Source organism: Trichomycterus rosablanca, chromosome 15 (genome assembly GCF_030014385.1).
Source record: "Trichomycterus rosablanca isolate fTriRos1 chromosome 15, fTriRos1.hap1, whole genome shotgun sequence".
Taxonomy (NCBI): Eukaryota; Metazoa; Chordata; class Actinopteri; order Siluriformes; family Trichomycteridae; genus Trichomycterus; species Trichomycterus rosablanca.
In genome coordinates, this window is record NC_086002.1 from 16,601,603 (window position 1) to 16,621,220 (window position 19,618).

The 19,618-nt window shown below is 40.7% G+C and overlaps 3 protein-coding genes and 1 non-coding gene across 5 annotated transcripts in view; 1 reads left to right on the forward strand and 3 right to left on the reverse strand.

Annotated features, from left to right (window-relative positions):
* rab3da (RAB3D, member RAS oncogene family, a) overlaps positions 1-2,574 on the reverse strand; it is a 32,779-nt gene extending 30,205 nt beyond the window's left edge. The window contains exon 1 of the mRNA XM_063009750.1: positions 2,295-2,574. The gene's annotated coding sequence lies outside the window, so the exon portion shown is untranslated. The remainder of the gene's footprint in view (positions 1-2,294) is intronic.
* A 2,212-nt stretch (positions 2,575-4,786) lies between these two features.
* Positions 4,787-4,860, reverse strand: trnat-agu (transfer RNA threonine (anticodon AGU)). The gene has a single exon. It is a non-coding gene; the product is annotated as a tRNA-Thr (tRNA).
* A 6,277-nt stretch (positions 4,861-11,137) lies between these two features.
* On the reverse strand, positions 11,138-17,782 carry pld6 (phospholipase D family, member 6). Its single transcript, XM_063009301.1, has 5 exons — positions 17,703-17,782; positions 17,557-17,592; positions 12,522-12,721; positions 12,098-12,321; positions 11,138-11,536 (listed from the first exon to the last, which is right to left on the reverse strand). The coding sequence occupies exons 3-5, from the start codon at positions 12,719-12,721 to the stop codon at positions 11,256-11,258; spliced, it is 705 nt and encodes a 234-aa protein (XP_062865371.1). The 5' UTR covers positions 17,557-17,592; positions 17,703-17,782; the 3' UTR covers positions 11,138-11,255.
* Positions 16,211-19,618, forward strand: part of raph1b (Ras association (RalGDS/AF-6) and pleckstrin homology domains 1b) — a 119,445-nt gene continuing 116,037 nt past the window's right edge. For both annotated transcript variants that reach the window (XM_063009297.1, XM_063009300.1), the window contains exon 1: positions 16,211-16,248. In XM_063009297.1, coding sequence (XP_062865367.1) covers positions 16,213-16,248 — 36 coding nt within the window. In that variant the 5' untranslated portion in view covers positions 16,211-16,212. The remainder of the gene's footprint in view (positions 16,249-19,618) is intronic.

The following is a 19,618-nucleotide window of genomic DNA, read 5'->3' on the forward strand; positions in this document are numbered from 1 at the left end:
ATTCCAATTTTGGGCTAGTATTGAGGTGAAAAACTAAATAATAATGTGATTCCAAACAGGTGATGTCAACAGGTGATTGTAGTCATGGTTTGGTACAAAAGCAGCATCGGGGAAAGGCTTAATCTTTGTTGAGCAAAGATGGCCAGAGGATCTCTAGTTTGTCAACAAATGTGTGAGAAGATTATTGAAATGTTTAAAAACAATGTACCAAAGATTGGATGAGATTTGCATATTTCTCCCTCTACAGTGCATAATATCATTAACCGATTCAAGGAATCAGGGGGAATTTCAGTGCATAAAGGCCAAGGGCGCAAGCTTAAGCTGAATGCCCATGATCTTCAATCCTTCAGAAGGTACTGCATCAACAACCGCCACATGGGCAAGAGATTACTTTGGCAAACCTTGGCCTTATGTTAACCATGTCCAGAAGCAGCATCGACTTTTCTGGGCTCGGAGGCATCTAGGATGAACCATCACACAGTGGAAACGTGTATTGTGGTCAGATGAATCAGCATTCCAGGTCTTTTTTGGAAAAAATGGACGTTGTGTGCTCCGGACCAAAGATGAAAAGGACCATCCAGACTGGTATCAGCAACAAATCTAAAAGCCAGTGTCTGTCATGGTATGGGGCTGTGTCAGTGCCCTTGGCAAAGGTCATTTTCACTTCTGTGATGGCAGCATTAATGCAGAAAAGTACATTGAGATCATTGAGAAGGCAGCAACATATGCTGCCTTCAAGACATCTTTTCCAGGGACGTCCATGCATTTTTCAACAAGACAATGCAAAACCACATGCTGCACACATTACAAAGGCATGGGTGCGGAAGAAGAGGGTACGGGTACGGGCTGGCCTGCCTGCAGTCCTGACCTGTCCCCAATAGAGAATGTGTGGAGAATATTGAAACGAAAAATGCGACAATGACAACCCTGTACTGTTGCACATCTTAAGACGTGTTTGCAGGAAGAATGGGACAAAATAAAACATAAAACACTAAATCGCTTGGTATCCTCAGTGCCAAAACGTCTTTTAAGTGTGGTAAAAAAGGAATGGCAATATTATAAAGTGGTAAATGCTTTACTGTCCCAACTTTCTTTGTAATGTGCAGGCCTGAAATGCAGAAATGGATGTTTATTAATAAATGAAATGAAGTTGAGCAGACAAAACATGAAATATCTCAGGTTCATACTGTCTGCGATTAAATAAAAGTCAAAGTAAATGTAAGAAATTGTGTTTTTCTTTTATTATTTGCATTCTCCATGCTTCCCAACTTTTTCTGATTTGGGGTTGTACATCAAAAGCAAGTACCACTTACAATTTACGACTAGCTGTAACTGAAATTGAACCACGACTTTCTATAATGTGCTCGCAGAAACAGGCTCAGCCGTCACATTGACTAAGATAGTTAATATTTAAATCAGCAAAATTGCATTGTATGTATGATGCGCACAAAGTTTGTCAGCGTTTGTCAAGAACTTTCGCAGTGGTTTATGTGTGAGGTTTGTTGTTTATTAAATCAGATTATGATCATTCTGTGTTTGCAAAAAATGAAAAATAAATGCCTTCATTTGTCATATATACATGTGCACACGTGTACAGTACAAATAACTTTTTTTTCACGTATCCCAGCTTGTTTGGAAGCTAGGGCCAGAGCACAGAGTGAGCCATTGTACTGCGCCCCTGGAGAAGACTGGTTTATGGGCCTTGCTCAAGGGTCGAACAGTGGCTGCATGGCACAGACTGGATTTGAACCAACAATCTTCTGATTCATAACCCAAAGCAAGGCTACCACTGGCCCAACAATTGACTAAGCGACCGTGATTAAGCTAAAGCGGTTGAGGAAAATGGAAAAACATTAAATAAGTGCAATCAAACTAGCCCTATTTATTTTGGCGCAGAGAAGTCATCAGCTATAACAAATAATTAACTGACTGTAAAAGTGTGTGTGTGTGTGTTTATTGACAGACATTAGTTAGAACCCACACTGCTGAAGTGCTCCACACCCTTTTACACCAACAAAAAAAAAAAAACGCATCATAGCATAACTCGATAACACGAGCCAATGTACATGAAATGTAGAATTATACAGTTCATACATTTTCCAGTGTGAGATGTGATATTCCACGTATAACATGTTTCATTTATCCATACAAAAGCGCACACACATTCAACAGGGCTCTAGAGTAAAAACGCTGCTCTTTGGCTTCCATATGGAGCATCAGCTCATAGTTTAAGCGAACAGATCTCATTGCTGCTCTGCTACCGCGAAATACAGAGCTATCAAAAGTTTACTCACCGTCTCCAGCTCGTATCCTATAGATATCCTATAGAGAAAGTTCTTTTTTTTCTTAGTCTTTACTACAAGAATAGATGCGGTGCTCCGGAGCCGTGATACCGTCAGTACACTCCCTCTGTAAAGCGCGTTCACAGCAGCACTATCAAGCACGCTCCTAGGCCTATATATACAACTCAACTATAAAATCTGTTTTTTAATCCGAGTGCACTTACAAAAAAAGGTGCCTTTATTCTCTCTTACACCGTCTTTATCCCTCCACTGACATACAATACGGTGACTGTTTTCAAATCAGCCTGAACTGACTAAGTAGGGTTGCCAGATTGACAATAAGCACGTTTGAAAAACCCTCTCGTTTAAAGCTATTTCGTACACATTAATATTTGGTAGGGTTGGGTGGTAACGTAATACAATAGAGATGAACAAGCAATATTCAGATTACATTACATAGAATGTACATAAAAATGTAGTTTCATTACATGTCTTGTATATTATTTAATTTAATTTACACCTACAGTGTATCACAAAAGTGAGTACACCTCTCACATTTCTGCAAATATTTTATTATATCTTTTCATGGGACAACACTATAGAAATAAAACTTGGATATAACTTAGAGTAGTCAGTGTACAACTTGTATAGCAGTGTAGATTTACTGTCTTCTGAAAATAACTCAACACACAGCCATTAATGTCTAAATGGCTGGCAACATAAGTGAGTACACCCCACAGTGAACATGTCCAAATTGTGCCCAAAGTGTCAATATTTTGTGTGACCACCATTATTATCCAGCACTGCCTTAACCATCCTGGGCATGGAATTCACCAGAGCTGCACAGGTTGCTACTGGAATCCTCTTCCACTCCTCAATGATGACATCACGGAGCTGGTGGATGTTAGACACCTTGAACTCCTCCACCTTCCACTTGAGGATGCGCCACAGGTGCTCAATTGGGTTTAGTCCATCACCTTTACCTTCAGCTTCCTCAGCAAGGCAGTTGGCATCTTGGAGGTTGTGTTTGGGGTCGTTATCCTGTTGGAAAACTGTCATGAGGCCCAGTTTTCGAAGGGAGGGGATCATGCTCTGTTTCAGAATGTCACAGTACATGTTGGAATTCATGTTTCCCTCAATGAACTGCAGCTCCCCAGTGCCAGCAACACTCATGCAGCCCAAGACCATGATGCTACCACCACCATGCTTGACTGTAGGCAAGATACAGTTGTCTTGGTACTTCTCACCAGGGCGCCGCCACACATGCTGGACACCATCTGAGCCAAACAAGTTTATCTTGGTCTCGTCAGACCACAGGGCATTCCAGTAATCCATGTTCTTGGACTGCTTGTTTTCAGCAAACTGTTTGCTGGCGTTCTTGTGCGTCAGCTTCCTTCTGGGATGACGACCATGCAGACCGAGTTGATGCAGTGTGCGGCGTATGGTCTGAGCACTGACAGGCTGACCTCCCACATCTTCAACCTCTGCAGCAATGCTGGCAGCACTCATGTGTCTATTTTTTAAAGCCAACCTCTGGATATGACGCCGAACACGTGGACTCAACTTCTTTGGTCGACCCTGGCGAAGCCTGTTCCGAGTGGAACCTGTCCTGGAAAACCGCTGTATGACCTTGGCCACCATGCTGTAGCTCAGTTTCAGGGTGTTAGCAATCTTCTTATAGCCCAGGCCATCTTTGTGGAGAGCAACAATTCTATTTCTCACATCCTCAGAGAGTTATTTGCCATGAGGTGCCATGTTGAATATCCAGTGGCCAGTATGAGAGAATTGTACCCAAAACACCAAATTTAACAGCCCTGCTCCCCATTTACACCTGGGACCTTGACACATGACACCAGGGAGGGACAACGACACATTTGGGCACAATTTGGACATGTTCACTGTGGGGTGTACTCACTTATGTTGTAGTGTAGTAAATCTACACTGCTATACAAGCTGTACACTGACTACTCTAAGTTATATCCAAGTTTCATGTCTATAGTGTTGTCCCATGAAAAGATCTAATGAAATATTTGCAGAAATGTGAGGGGTGTACTCACCTTTGTGATACACTGTATTACATTTTTATCAACCACTTTATCCTGGTCAGGGTCATGGAAAGCCCAGTTTCACCAGAAAACACTAGGTGAAAGTTATGAAAACCCTGGACAGAGTGCTAATCCATCACAGGTCTTTGGCTACCCTATCTTCAGACACAGCCAATCATATGTGTAGACACCTGGCAGGTCTAAAGCACCGCTAAGATCAGGGTTTAAATCTAACCGGTGCTACAGGGGTGGGTTAGCGTGTTAGACTGCTGTTACACTCGAGCATTATTTGTTATACAGTAGTTGTATTTCATATTATTTCATATTAATTTACATCTTTAATTACATTTACATTTTCTGCATTTAGCAGACGCTTTTATCCAAAGCGACTTACATTACAGTATACTGTTTAAGCAATTGAGGGTTAAGGGCCTGCTTAGAGGCCCAACAGGGGCAATCTGGCAGTGGTGGGGCTTGAACCAGCGACCTTTGGATTACTAGTCCAGTACCTTAACCACTAGGCTACAGCTGCCTTTAATTACTATCCTAGGGTATATATACAGTGGGGCCAAAAAGTGTTTAGTCAGCCACTGATTGTGCAAGTTCTCCTACTTAGAAAGATGAGAGAGGTCTGTAATTTTCATCATAGGTACACTTCAACTATGAGAGACAAAATGAGAAAAAAAAAATCCAGGAAATCACATTGTAGGATTTTTAAAGAATTTATTTGTAAATTATGGTGGAAAATAAGTATTTGGTCAATAACAAAAGTTCAACTCAATACTTTGTAACATAACCTTTGTTGGCAATGACAGAGGTCAAACGTTTCCGGTAAGTCTTCACCAGGTTTGCACACACTGTAGCTGGTATCATGCAGATCTCCTCTAGAGCAGTGATGTTTTGGGGCTGTCGCTGGGCAACACGGACTTTCAACTCCCTCCACAAATTTTCTATGGGGTTGAGGTCTGGAGACTGGCTAGGCCACTCCAGGACCTTGAAATGCTTTTTACGGAGCCCGAGTGGTGTGTTTGGGATCATTGTCATGCTGGAAGACCCAGCCACGTTCCATCTTCAATGCTCTCACTGATGGAAGGAGGTTTTGGCTTAAAATCTCACGATACATGGCCCCGTTCATTCTTCCCTTAACACGGATCAGTCATCCTGTCCCCTTTGCAGAAAAACAGCCCCAAAGCATGATGTTTTCACCCCCATGCTTCACAGTAGGTATGGTGTTCTTGGGTTCTTCTTCTTCCTCCAAACACGACGAGTTGAGTTTTTACTAAAAAGTTAAATTTTTGTTTCATCTGGCCACATGATATTCTCCCAATCCTCTTCTGGATCATCCATATGCTCTCTGGCAAACTTCAGACGGGTCTGGACATATACTGGCTTAAGCAGGGGGACACGCCTGGCACTGCAGGATTTGAGTCCCTCTCAGCGTAGTGTGTTACTGATGGTAGCCTTTGTTACTTTGGTCCCAGCTCTCTGCAGGTCATTCATCAGGTCCCTCCGTGTAGTTCTGGGATTCTTGCTCACCGTTCTTATGATCATTTTGACCCCACGGGATGAGATCTTGACCCCAAGGGAGATCATCAATGGTCTTGTATGTCTTCCATTTTCTTACAATTGCTCCCACAGTTGATTTATTCACACCAACCTGCTTGCCTATTGTAGATTCACTCTTCCCAGCCTGGTGCAGGTCTACAATTTTCTTCCTGGTGTCCTTCGACAGCTCTTTGGTCTTGGCCATGGTTGAGTTTGGAGTCTGACTGTTTGAGGCTGTGGACAGGTGTCTTTTATACAGATAACGAGGTCAAACAGGTGCCATTAATACAGGTAACGAGTGGAGGACAGAAGAGCTTCTTAAAGAAGAAGTTACAGGTCTGTGAGAGCCAGAAATCTTGCTTGTTTGTGGGTGACCAAATACTTATTTTCCACCATAATTTACAAATAAATTCTTTAAAAATCCTGCAATGTGATTTCCTGGATTTTTTTTTCTCATTTTGTCTCTCATAGTTGAAGTGTACCTATGATGAAAATTACAGACCTCTCTCATCTTTCTAAGTAGGAGAACTTGCACAATCAGTGGCTGACTAAATACTTTTTGACCCCACTGTAACTCCACATTCTCATATCTATAACTTTCTTTTACGTATGGCAAACTACATTAAAAAAATGCAGATACGGAAACCACGTGTCAGAGGCAACTTGGGTTAGCTTCGTTCTCCTCAATCAGAGCAGGGATCGGCATTGGTGGAAAGGAAGCATGATGCAATCGGGCAATTGGATGTGCTAAAAGGGAGAAAAAAAGGGGAGAAAATGCATAAACAAAAATATAAAAAACAAAAAAACAAAAAGGCAGACACAATGGCATGTTGCCTCGCAGTAAGAAGTTCCTGGGTTTGATTCCCAGGTGTAGACGGCATGTTCTCCTGGTTTTCCTCTGGAAGTTTCAGTTTCCTCTCACAGTCCAGACACATGTAATTTAGGTGAACTGGAGATACAAAATTGCATGTAATGGTGTTTGAAACTGAATTTGAACTGATAAATCACGTGAAACGTGTAACTGAATGGTCTGTCATGAATGTAACCAAAGTGTCTATCATGACATTAAAATCCTAATAAAACAAACACTCAAAAGATGTGATTGGAAATAGTGGGTGTGTTCGAAAACCTAGGGAGCTGCCTTGCTGTCTTACTGTCTACATAGGCAGCTGACTTAGTAGAGAGGATTCTAATAAGTCAGTGACTTAAAAGGCAGGTTATTCGAACACACTACTTAGATAGCGATTCCATCGGGTTTAGCATTTCGCGTTTAGCATTTAGCATCTCGCCATTAAAACCAATAAACTGAAGTAGCACAGCACGCTAACGTCAATAACATCTCCCTTCATGTACCGATAACGGTTAAATTTCCTGACAAGCCCGAACTTGCAAATAAAAACACTCGGTACAAGTTTATACAAGTTAAAAATCAGTAATATTTTATTTACGTTTGAAAATAACTCCATTCGTTTCTCTGCCCCGTCAGCCATGAATGCTGGGATTGTCTTGATCACTAAGGCAGCGTCCGATGCTCACTCGTTCTTGAGCCAAAATAACATTGAAATAATAAGATGCCTCAGAAGTGTGGATTTTAAGGCATCTAGGATTTCGAACAGCCTCCTTCTCGGGAGCACGCACAGGATGACGTAAAATGCTGCCTATGTAGACAGCACACTAGCTTTTCGAACACACCCAGTGTATACAACAAACATCTAAAAATAAAATGAAGGAAATATACTTTTTGATACTTCCAAACTCTTAGACAATATTCTTAATGGTGTCTCTAGGTTTTACATCATCTTCATATATACCCATTGCTCTTGTGGTGCAATGAAATGAACTCTCAGCTTTTGTGACAGCTCCTTAGTTTACAAAATGGTTGAAACACACCTTAAACACTTAAATCTCTGGGTGGTGTTATATGACACATCACAGCTGAAGCAAATGAAGGATGAGTTTCCAATTATTTAATCATGTTGTAGCCCAACTTCTTGGCAGTATTAACAAAATATCCTGCTACTCTAAAATACTGCCTCAAATATATATTTTTTTGTTAATATGCATCATTTAACTGATAAAGACTTAATTTATAGCAACAACTAGTTCTGTTATATACTATATATACTGTATATAATATTGTTTTCCCAAAATATCCTTGACATATTACATAATAAGTTTTTTCAAGTTTTGGAACACTGGGGTCCCTATACATCTGGAGTAAAGCTTATTCTGCATTTTACCATAAGAACATCATACCAACAGTCAAAATTCTAGTAGTGTGATGGTCTAGGGCTGCTTTGCTTCCGCAGGACCTGGACAACTTGTCATAATTAATTAAACCATGAATTCTCCTCTCTATCAGAAAATTGTGAAAGAGAGTGTTCACCCATCAGTTCTTGACCCAAAGCTTAGGCACAGTTGGGTTATACAGCAAGACAATAATCTGAACCTCACAAACAAGTCCACCTAAGGTTTTGGAGTGGCTGAGTCAAAGTCCTGACTTGAATCCCATTAAGATGCTGTTGCAAGACCTTCAACGGACAGCTTATGCGTAAAAACCCTCGAAAGTAGGAGTGAGCCAAATGTTGTTACTGCCAAGGGTGGCACAACCAGTTACTAGGTTTAGGGGACAATTTGTTTTTTACATGGGTAATACAGGATTTGAAAAAATCTTTATCTTCACTAAATGAAATGATCGCTTACATCTTTGTGGGAACAGTTTGGGTGTGTATGTGTGTGTGCGTATGTATGTTTGTTTATTTGCTACAATTGTTGCAGTTTTGCAAGAGGATTTCTTGTCAATTCTTGCTTGATACAAGACTTCAGCTGCTCAACAGTCTGTAGTCATTACCATGCACATGCATTCTGGTTAAACTTGATGAAAGCACATTTTCAGTTTTTTTGACCAAGATGAGCTCAGGCTCAGAGAACTCGGAGGTGTTTCGGCATAGAATTGATGTACGGCTTTCTTTGTGCAACAGAGTTTCCAACTGCATTTCTTGATGCAGTGACGGAGTGTGTTAAGTGTCAATGGTTTTCTGAAGTACTCCCAAGCACATGTAGCATGACAGATCCTCATGCAATGCTGTCTAAAAGCACAAAAGTCAGGCATATTCAACAGTGGTTCCGGTTTTGTCCTACACAAACTTTGTTTGAAACACAGTGTTAAGCTACGACCCAACATTGCTGCAACACTGCAGACTGATTGTTTTTGGTAGATCCTCCTTTTATACCCAATTATGTATCACCAGTTCACCTGCTTTTTGTGAAATGCTCGAACTAGAATAATCTATAACCTTTCACTTTTATTTAGCCTCTGTCCCTACCTTTTTGGAGTGTGTTGCAGGCATCAAATTCTAAATGTGTTTCTACTTACAAAGTTGATCAGTGAAAATCTTTTATTTCTACTTTTGACTCAAGAGAATTAACAAATCAGAGATTTTTCTTTTTATTGCCTTTTACAAAAAGTCCCAACTCTATCAGAACATAACATTGAAATTATTTATAGGCTACAATTTATTACAATATTTCAGGTAAAACATAAAATACAGTATCCAACACCACCGATATTGCCAAGTAGTATTTGTATGAAAATGATTATGCCTAACAATTCATTGTGGTATTCTTTGGCAAAGATCAAACCTAACACAATGGGTCCAGTGTCTACTTGGAAACAATGGGCACAAGACAGAAACACATCCTGGATGAGGCACCAGTTCATCGTAGTGCATTACACACCTATTTACTTAGTCCTTAGGGCAGTTTAGAGTAGCCAGTCTACCTAATTAAAGCTGAAGGAAGCTAAATCATCATTACAGTCTATTAGAGAGAAGTAGTAAATGGCTAACTCCTAAGCACAAAGATTCCTAAAAATGATTTCTCACTCCTAAGCACAATTATTTAGTTTAAAATAAAAGCAGAATCCCTGAGGCTGCTGCATACATATGGGAAAACAAGTATTTAATCACTTTAGTTTTTATTTAAAAACCTATGCTTTAAAAATAAAATTACAAGGAAAAAAGTATTTGGTCACCACAAATAAATAACATTTAGTAAATAATATGCTTTGTGCAGCATTGTGGTTTAATTTTAACCCACACCACTAAGCAATCTGCGTTTAAATCCACAGGGTAACAAAGTTCTCTCTGATTGACTTACAATTTTAAAATCCTCAATAAATAGTCAATAGTATTTAAGAGGCAATTGTCTAGGTCCTGCAAGCATTTTATTTTTAAGCGGGGTCATTCTGGCTTTAGAGAATTCCTTTATTGTCACATATACATATACAGGTGTACAGAAAACAATGTCTTGTTTTCTTATATCTAGCTATAGCTTGGTAGGGCATTATGAAGCATTCCTGGAGTCGAGAGGGCTAAACAGTGGCTGCTTGGTATAGCCAGTATTTGAACCCACAACCCATTGATTGGTAGCCCAGAGCACTAACCACTGAGCTACCCCTGTCAACATGGATGACACATATATTTGGTGTAATTATTATTAAAATGTACCCCTTATTTGCAGAATTATATTCTTTGAAAGATTAGATTTTTCTCAGGTCTGATTTTACCAGAAAACGCAGGTCTATGGCCAGCCCCTCCTTAAACATAGCCAGTCAAGTCTGTGTACATGCCCGGCTGGCTGATAGCACCACTGAGTTTCGAAACCTGGATCTCAGCGGTGGTGTGCTAGAGTAACAGACCAATTAAATTCCTCTGTATAATGGTCCAGTAACTGCCTGTGAGGAATTAGGCATGGTCTCTATAAGTCTGTGTGGGCTCTCTGGGTACTTTGTGTTTCTTTCCACCAACAAAAGGTTTGCACAAGGTGGATTGCCTGATTTAGTTGTATGTGCTAATGAATAAGTACATTTGTGTGTTACGCTTTGCAATGAACTGAAGCTCAAGGGTTCAATGTACCTTGTGGTCTTTGTTTCTAAGCTCCTAAACCATCGTGACCCTAAAGTGGTTTATAAAAATGAACAAATAAGTAAGTGACGTTTTGATGAGCTGTGTGCAAAAACACACTACTACCAGAAGGTCTCCACATTTCAAAATCTCCTGAAGTAATCACTGAGCCTAAATAAACTGGATGAATATATGCTTTAAAAACCAAACAATAATAACAACAATAATGAACGCTTTTTTATGTCTGTTAATTAAACGTATCTATTCTGAAGCAAAATAAATTTTAAACATGTTGTGCATAACCATAACAAAAACACACAAAAATTTAAAACATAAACAAAATTGTCTGTATCTTCCTATATAAAACAAAAACAAACGAACAATTTGGCAGAAAAATAGCAGTAACCTACACCATGCAGCAGTAGCTGATCCATGACCATGTATCCTAACCATTAAGCCACTACTGTGCCACCTGAGCTCTAAACATCACTGGCATATATCAGCATTCCTTTGATATTTTTACCACTGGGTATTTCATATGGGTGGTTTGCTGGGTCATTTTCCTCCCACAGTCTCCTGAACTCATCCAGATAGGGACCAACAAGCTCCGTCTCCTCTGTCACTATCACATTCTCTTTGTTGCTCTGCACTGCTGTCACAGTCCAATTTAGGGAACCGGTGATCAGCTTTCTTCCATCCACCAGTGCAAACTTATGGTGCATATGCACAGCGTTACTCAGCTCATGCCTCACACAGATACCTAGGACATATGAAGCAATTACAAGCATAGTCAAACTTTTAACTGGAAACTTGTGCTCAGGTGGCACAGACTGGCCAGGCATCTACACAGACATGATTAGCTATGTGTTTGGGGGCGATTGCTAAAGCCATGTGATGTATTGGCACCCAATCCAGGGTATGAGTGGCTCTGGGCATCATCTCTAAATGTCCTGAAATAGCCCAGCCATTGCAGGGTTTCGGCCTACTGCCCTTCTCAGACATAGTCAATCATGTTTGTGTAGCCACCAAGGTGACTGATGGCAATGCTGAGATGCGAACCACATGATTTTATTCACAGTTGATTCACATTTTAATTGTGCTTTGCTGCAAATGTGGCTGCACATGCCAGCTTTACAAAAAGAAAAGATTTGTTATTGTCAAACCAAGAAAAACTTTGCATCAGCCATCAGCAGTGAGCAGAGAGGTGGTGCAGTGCCATGTGGCCAGACACATACTGTTAGTCAGGGTACATTTTAAGAGGGCTGACCCCAAGGTTAACACCAAATATGTCTTGGCTGCACAGCAAGTGCATCGTACATACCTGCCCTGCGGAGGGTGCCAATCTGAGAGCCAGTGATAGTCATGTAGTCTCTGTCTGTTAGCACTCGTACTCGCACACCCCGACTGTGCAACAGCAGCACAGCCCGGCTGAGTTCCATGTGTGAGAAGGAGAACACACAAAGGTCCAGTGACACGCACGCTGACAGGAGATGTCTTAGCAGCCGAGAAAAAGGCGTGTCTAAGCCATGTGGCAGTGGACACAAGCTGTGGATGGACAAAGAGTGGATCAACTGGATCAAACCTAAAAGTCATCAGATGATGGCTAATACTCAGAGCTTGGATAATGTTTTCATGTTTTTTGAAAATCATTAGAATATGGAAAGAAAGCCTGAGCTTAATCTCAGATGAAATTTAACATCTGTCGAAAATAATTATTAAACTTTAGATGATCAAATTAACATTACCATTGAAGAGACCTGGCTGGACTATACAGGTGCTCCACACACGTCAGTGGAGAAGGGAAAAACAGTACATCTATCAAGGGTCTACGGGAACCTCTTCGGGCCCTAAACCAGCGGATCAGCAGCCAGTCCATCCACTCCAAGCCTAGTGCAAGAGCCAGCGCTCCAAGACCCAGCACTTTTAACACCTCCACCACAGACATCTCACAGAAAGAGATTAAGAGGCATTAGACATTCTAGTAAACTGCATTTGAAAATATCCAAACTGAGCCAGAATTGTTGGCCACTATCAACCCTGCTATCTGTAGATAGTATCTGATCAAAACTCTATTTTGGTAAATGCATTTATTTATTACAAGCCCAAATCGGAAAAAGTGGAATAAACACTATAGAGTGTTTTAATCGAACACATGACACAGGAGACTTGCAATAATGTTTCTTTTTTTACTGAGGATTGTAGTCACAACTTCAAGAATGGTTCAAAACTCACAAATGCCCACAAAGCCTAAATACATATGCACAGTTGAGTTGCACCAAATCACAGTCAGTATGTCTCACAATGTGGATGCTTTACATTCACTAAGAAAATAAAACAGGCAAAGTCAAACAAGAAACATTAACAAATTATAATGAAACATTTAATAAAACATAGATTAACAAAAATGAAAACTTATATCAACACAGAGTTTCATCATGCTGCCAAACAGAAGAACAGCTTGAGTATGGGGTTACATAGTGACAGAATCAAAGAAAAGAGTGGGACCAGACCTACTCAGGTGATAGCAATTAATCAGGAACAGAAAAAAATCAGTTCAGTGGAAAGGAAAAGAGTTTTTACAGGTCCTTTCTGTGTGGAGTTTGCATGTTCTCCCCATGTTTGCGTGGGTTTCCTCCGGGAGCTCTGGCTTCCTCCCACAGTCCAAAGACATGCAAGTGAAATGAACTAGAGATACAAAATTGTCCATGACTGTGTTTGACATTAAACTTTAATGACTCTAAACAAGTTTGTCAACACATACGTGAGCAAACTATTTAAATATTTAAAAACAATGATCCTCAAAGGGAGTTGTAAGGTTTTGTATATTTCAACCTCTGCATTGCATATCAAGCAGTGATATCTGCTTGTGACAAAAAGATCATGATGATGAATACCAGCAGGGCTGTACAACTCTATACGCGGATCTTAGTCTCTTCTGTCATTGGCTTATTTTCACTCGGTTATGTTTTGTCCAAAACAAGAATTTTATTTATTTTTATGCAAGCGAAATGAACTAGAGATACAAAATTGTCTATGACTGTGTTTGACATTAAACTTTAATGACTCTAAACAAGTTTGTCAACACATATGCGGGCAAACTATTTAAATATTTAAAAACAATGATCCTCAAAGGGAGATGTAAGGTTTTGTATATTTCAACTAGGGCTGGGCGATTTTGCCCCCAAAAAAATCTCGATTATTTTAAAATTATAACCGATTGTCGATTACGATTTCGATTTTTTTTGTTCTTGTATAATGCAATTGAAATAAGACTCAGATTACTTTTTTTTGCATTGTAAATTAAAATGACTGCAGAAGTGCAAAAATAGTACCACCACCACCTATAATTATCCTTTTAAGGATCTAAAAATTTATAACAATAACGATCACAATAATTAAAAACAAAATGGAAATCTGAATTATCTATATGCTTTATAAGAATAGCTCACAAACAACTCTTTTTTTTTTTAAATAATGTGCAGCAAAACCTTACATTAGGAAAAGGACAAAAAAAAAGTTCTTTACAGGTTTCTTAAAAGAAACACGAGTCTGTGCTGTGCTGTTTCCACCACTGAGTGAGTCTGTATCAGTATCTATACTGGGGGAGGGGGGGTGAAGTAATCACTCAGCTCAGCTTTGATTTTTTCCTCTTGTGATTGGGGGGTGGATGGAGGGGGACTACATAGACTATATAGACTACAACTCCCATGTTTCCAGGGACCGTCACATGTCCCCGGTCAGCCAATCCTGATCGCGCTCATCGGCGCCGGAGTTTTAATTCAGTTCAGCGGTGTTCGATTCAGTGAATCTTAATTAAACTCTTCTGTTTGTGTATTTATATTCCGCGAGCGTCTGGTCAGTTTCTGCCTCGTGTCATGTTGGTATTTTAGTAAAAATATAAAGTATGTAAACAATCGCGATTGTCACATTCTAACATCGGGTGAAAACGTTCATTCTGATTAACCGAATTAATCGTGAAAATCGCCCAGCCCTAATTTCAACCTCTGCATTGCATTTCATCATTAAACGAATCTGTAGGAATATCAGTGAATAAAGGGCAAGGTCACAAACCTTACCACATAGGTGGTGTCGAGTTCTCTGGGCTCAAAGGAATCTGGGATGGACCATCACACAGATTTAACTTGTACTGTGATCAGATGAATCAGTATTCCAGATCTTTTTTTGGAAGAAATGGACGACGTGCTCCGGACTTAATAGTCTAGTCCTTCCAGACTGTTATCAGAAACAGTGCTTTCACCCTGTTCTTCAATGGTCAGGACCCCCACAGGACCACCACAGAACAGGTACTATTTGGGTGGTGGATCATTCTCAGCACTGCAGTGACACTTTCATGGTGGTGGTGTGTTAGTGTGTGTTGTGCTGGTATGAGTGGATAAGACTCAACAGCGCTGATGGAGTTTTTAAACACCTCACTGTCACTGCTGGACTGAGAATAGTCCACCAACCAAAAACATCCAGCCAACAGCGCCCTGTGGGCAGCGTCCTATGACCACTGATGAAGGTCTAGAAGATGACCAACTCAAACAGCAGCAATAGATGAGCGATCATCTCTGACTTTACATCTGCAAGGTGGACCAACTAGGTAGAGGTGTCTAATAGAGTGGACAGTGAGTGGACATTGTATTTAAAAACTCCAGTAGCGCTGCTGTGTCTGATCCACTCATACCAGCACAACACACACTAACACACCACCACCATGTCATTGTCACTGCAGTGCTGAGAATGATCCACCACCCAAATAATACCTGCTTTGTGGTGGTCCTGCATGATTTCAGTTACCAGCTCACTTTGGTGGCCACTGGGTTAGTGATTAGCCAGCTCCAGGCTGGTTATAGCTGATTTATTGCTTGTCACTGGAGTTGGCTTGTTGGGTAGGTATCAAATAATTTTACAGAAGGTTCACACAATTAGTTTTATTCTGTTAGCTACGTAAATCCTCCAGAATGGATTTGCACCCTCCTTAAAATTGGATGCTGTTTTCCTAACTATGTTCTTGTTTACATACCCTATTTAGAAAAGGCTTTTTTTCTTGCCCGCAAAAAATTCAATTGCCCGTCCAAATATAACGTCCTAGTTACGACTAACATTAAATAGCTAATAATGCTAAAATCAGTTACATTAAGACCTTGCGAGCAGCAGTACAGTTACCAAAGTTAAACTTATTTAACAGGTATAAACTATACAGATATAAGCCTTTAAATATTATGTGGGCGCTTACCTGCATGGTGTACATTCAAGAGTATCCCAATAAACACGTCAAAATAGTACACCATCTGTGGTTAGCTCTTTCTAACATACAACAAATTTCAGATTTTAAACCCGAATCGGTTCTATAAAATGAATCTTTCAGAGTGAGTCGTGAGAATCGCGAGCACAAATGAATCTTTACGATCACCCTGGATCTCTAGAATAAAAATGTCCGGTTGTAACGATGTAAATTGCAGTAAAAGGGTTAGTATTAAATAGTGAACGTGTATTGTTGAATGGTTAAATGATCTAAGATGATAAACAGTGGCCAAACATAGCAGTATCAAACTGAATTTCTGCATTGCCCTTTGTGAGTGGTGAGTCAAATAAATCTCTAGTAGGTTTGATTTAAATTAGCGTGTTGACTCGGATATACGGTTCTGGTCAGTCAGAGCTTCTTTTTACGATGTAAAACAAAATGACAGGTAACGCTTAATATACCCTGCTGATGGCAACGAAACAACACTTAGGTGTATAAATATCGAGAATTGGATGAGAACAGGTTAGCAGATGGGTATAAGGAGACTGTACACACTGTGGTCCTTAGGCCAGTCATTAATGGTACTCTGCTTGTGACAAAAAGATCATGATTTTAAATACCAGCAGGGCTGCACAACTCTGTACGCGGATCTTGGTCTCTTCTGTCATTGGCTTATTTTCACTCGGTTATGTTTTGGCCAAAACAAGAATTTTATTTATTTTTACTATCTGCTTCCACTTAGTCAGAGTCCTGCTAGATGTTTAACCAACTCCTGTGTCCACATACATTGGCCATATATTTTACCGAGGAAAGGGGGTAAGTATTTCACTGAACAGTTTGAAATTGCCAATCCACCTTTTGTGTACATTTAGGAGGTGAGAGGAAAACTGGGAAAAAGTGTGACTGGATAAAACCCATGTAGGCAACAAAGTGAAGCATGTGGCATGTCGGCTCAGTGGTAGCACTGTTGCCTCACAGCAAGAAGGTCCTGGGTTTGATTCCCAGGTGGAGCTGTCCTGGTACTTTCTGTGTGAAGTTTGCATGTTCTTTCCATGTCTGTGTGGGTTTCCTCTGGGAGCTCATATTTCCTCCAACAGTCCAAAGACATGCAAGTTAGATGAATTGAAGATACAAAACTGCATGTGATTGTGTTTGGCATTGAACTTGAACTGATAAATCATGTGCAAAAGTGTAAAACATGTAAAAATTCTAATAAGCAAACATTTATGACTGCATTTACAATTATTTAGCAGGCGCTCCAATCCAAAGTGACATATAATTGTGACTGAAAACAATGTGAGCCTGACATTGTTAACTTGATGGTGGGGCTAGTAAACCAAGTAGTCTTAATTTTGGTCATGTAATGTTTAGTCTAGGCTTTTTTTTTTTTTACCAATTAAATCTTAAAAACCGTGTTTGTTTCCATCAGTAATTCATTTCTCCACTGGCTTATCTGTGCTTCTCTTAGATTTGAATAGCGAATCTCTGTTATAGAATCAGAAATGACCACTAGATGGCGAACATTTACCAACCTTTCAACTACTGGTGTGCACTGCTGCTGTGGCGGTCTTCAGTGTACTCAGCAGATTTTATGGAAAGGTAATAAGCAAAATCATAATTAATAGACTTAAATATGTTAATATCTTTATAATAGCTTATTTAAACCGCGTCTACCTACCTGTCTACCGGTCTGTCTATAGAAAAGACTCTTTAATCAAGGGCGTATTGTTCAATAAGCCCACACTTTCTGACTTATCAGTTCATCATTTGCCTATTATCGTCTGTGTATCAGGTGTATATTGTGGCTTAATATTATTTTTCTGAACTTACAGATAAAATTGAGCATTTATTGTGTTGCTGTTTCGTGTTGTACTATTTTGTAATATACACCAACCAGGCATAACAATATGACCACTGACAGGTGAAGTGAATAACACTGATTATCTTTTCATCACGGCACCTGTTAGTGGGTGGGGTATATTAGGCAGCAAGTAAACATTTTATCCTCAAAGTTGATGTGTCAGAAGCAGGAAAAATGGGCAAGCGTAATGTTTCGAGCAAGTTTGTCAAGGGCCAAATTGTGATGGCTAGCTAGACGACTGGGTCAGAGCATCTCCAAAACTGCAGCTCTTGTGGGGTGTTCCTGGTCTGCACTGGTCAGTATCTATCAAAAGTGGTCCAAGGAAGAAACAGTGGTAAACTGGTGACAGGGTCATGGGCAGCCAAGGCTCATTGATGCACGTGAAGGCTGTCCTGTGTGGTCCGATCCAACAGACAAGCTACTGTAGCTCAAATTGCTGAAGAAGTTAATGCTAATGGTTCTGATAGAAAGGCCAGAATACACAGTGCATCACAGTTTGTTGCGTATGGGGCTGCATAGCCGCAGACCAGTCGGGGTGCCCATGCTGACCCCTGTCCACTGCCGAAAGTGCCAAACTATGGGCATCTGAGCATCGGAACTGGACCATGGAGCAATGGAAGAAGGTCTGATGCATCACGTTTTCTTTTACATCACGTGGATGGCCGGGTGCGTGTCGCATACCTGGGGAACACATGGCACCAGGATGCATAATAGGAAGAAGGCAAGCCGGTGGAGGCAGTATGATGCTTTGGCAATGTTCTGCTGGAAAACCTTGGGTCCTACCATCCATGTTGATGTTACTTTGACACGTACCACCTTCCTAAGCATTGTTGCAGACCATGTACACCCGGTATTCCCTGATGGCTGTGGCCTCTTTCAGCAGAATAATGCGCTCTGCCACAAAACAAAAATGGTTTGAGGTGTTGACTTATGCCTAGTTCACACTACACGATTTTTGCCCTGATTTTCGCTCGCCGACTGGTTGCCGCTAGATGTGGCAGCTCGAGAGCAACTCTCCGTGTTCGCTCGGCGATCTAAACTCTCTATCGCTATTTGGGGCGGCACGATGGCTAAGTGGGTAGCACTGTTGCCTCACAGCAAGGTCTTGGGTTCGATCCCCAGGTGGGGCGGTCCGGGTCCTTTCTGTGTGGAGTTTGCATGTTCTCCCCATGTCCGCGTGGGTTTCCTCCCACAGTCCAAAGACATACAAGTGAGGTGAATTGGAGATACAAAATTGTCCATGACTGTGTTCGATATAACCTTGTGATCTAAAGAATGTTGTGTAATGTGTGACTACCGTTCCTGTCATGAATGTAACCAAAGTGTAAAACATGACGTTAAAATCCTAATAAACAAACAATCGCTATGTGTGAACTGCTCAACAACTCGATCCGAGTGGCTGGGCGACTGAGGAGAGATATCTAGCATGTTGAATATCTGGATCAGTCGGTTGCGACTGGCAATGAGCGCGGTGAGGGGGATATTATAGTTTCTATCAGAATACATCGGCACACACAAAAGCTTTACAATATTTGTGAACTTATCGTCCACGCCAAACCATAATACCAACACTGCATTGCAAAAAAAATATTTATTAACCTCCAACTAGGTCGGTCGCGAACGATCCGGCTCTAAGAGCCGGCTCTTCAAAGTGAATGACGGGATCCGGCTCCTGATTGGGAGCCGATTCGTTTTTTTCTGGGGGGGGGGGGTTTCTGTCAAAACCGCACGTG

Coding starts and splice junctions, on each gene's coding strand:
- pld6 (XM_063009301.1), bottom strand. CDS start 12,721: ATGTCTGTGGTGGAGGTGTTAAAAGTGCTGGGTCTTGGAGCGCTGGCT. Junction 12,322..12,521: donor CCAGCCAGGTCTCTTCAATG/GTAATGTTAATT, acceptor GTCCATCCACAG/CTTGTGTCCACTGCCACATG. Junction 11,537..12,097: donor TGGCACCCTCCGCAGGGCAG/GTATGTACGATG, acceptor CATATGTCCTAG/GTATCTGTGTGAGGCATGAG.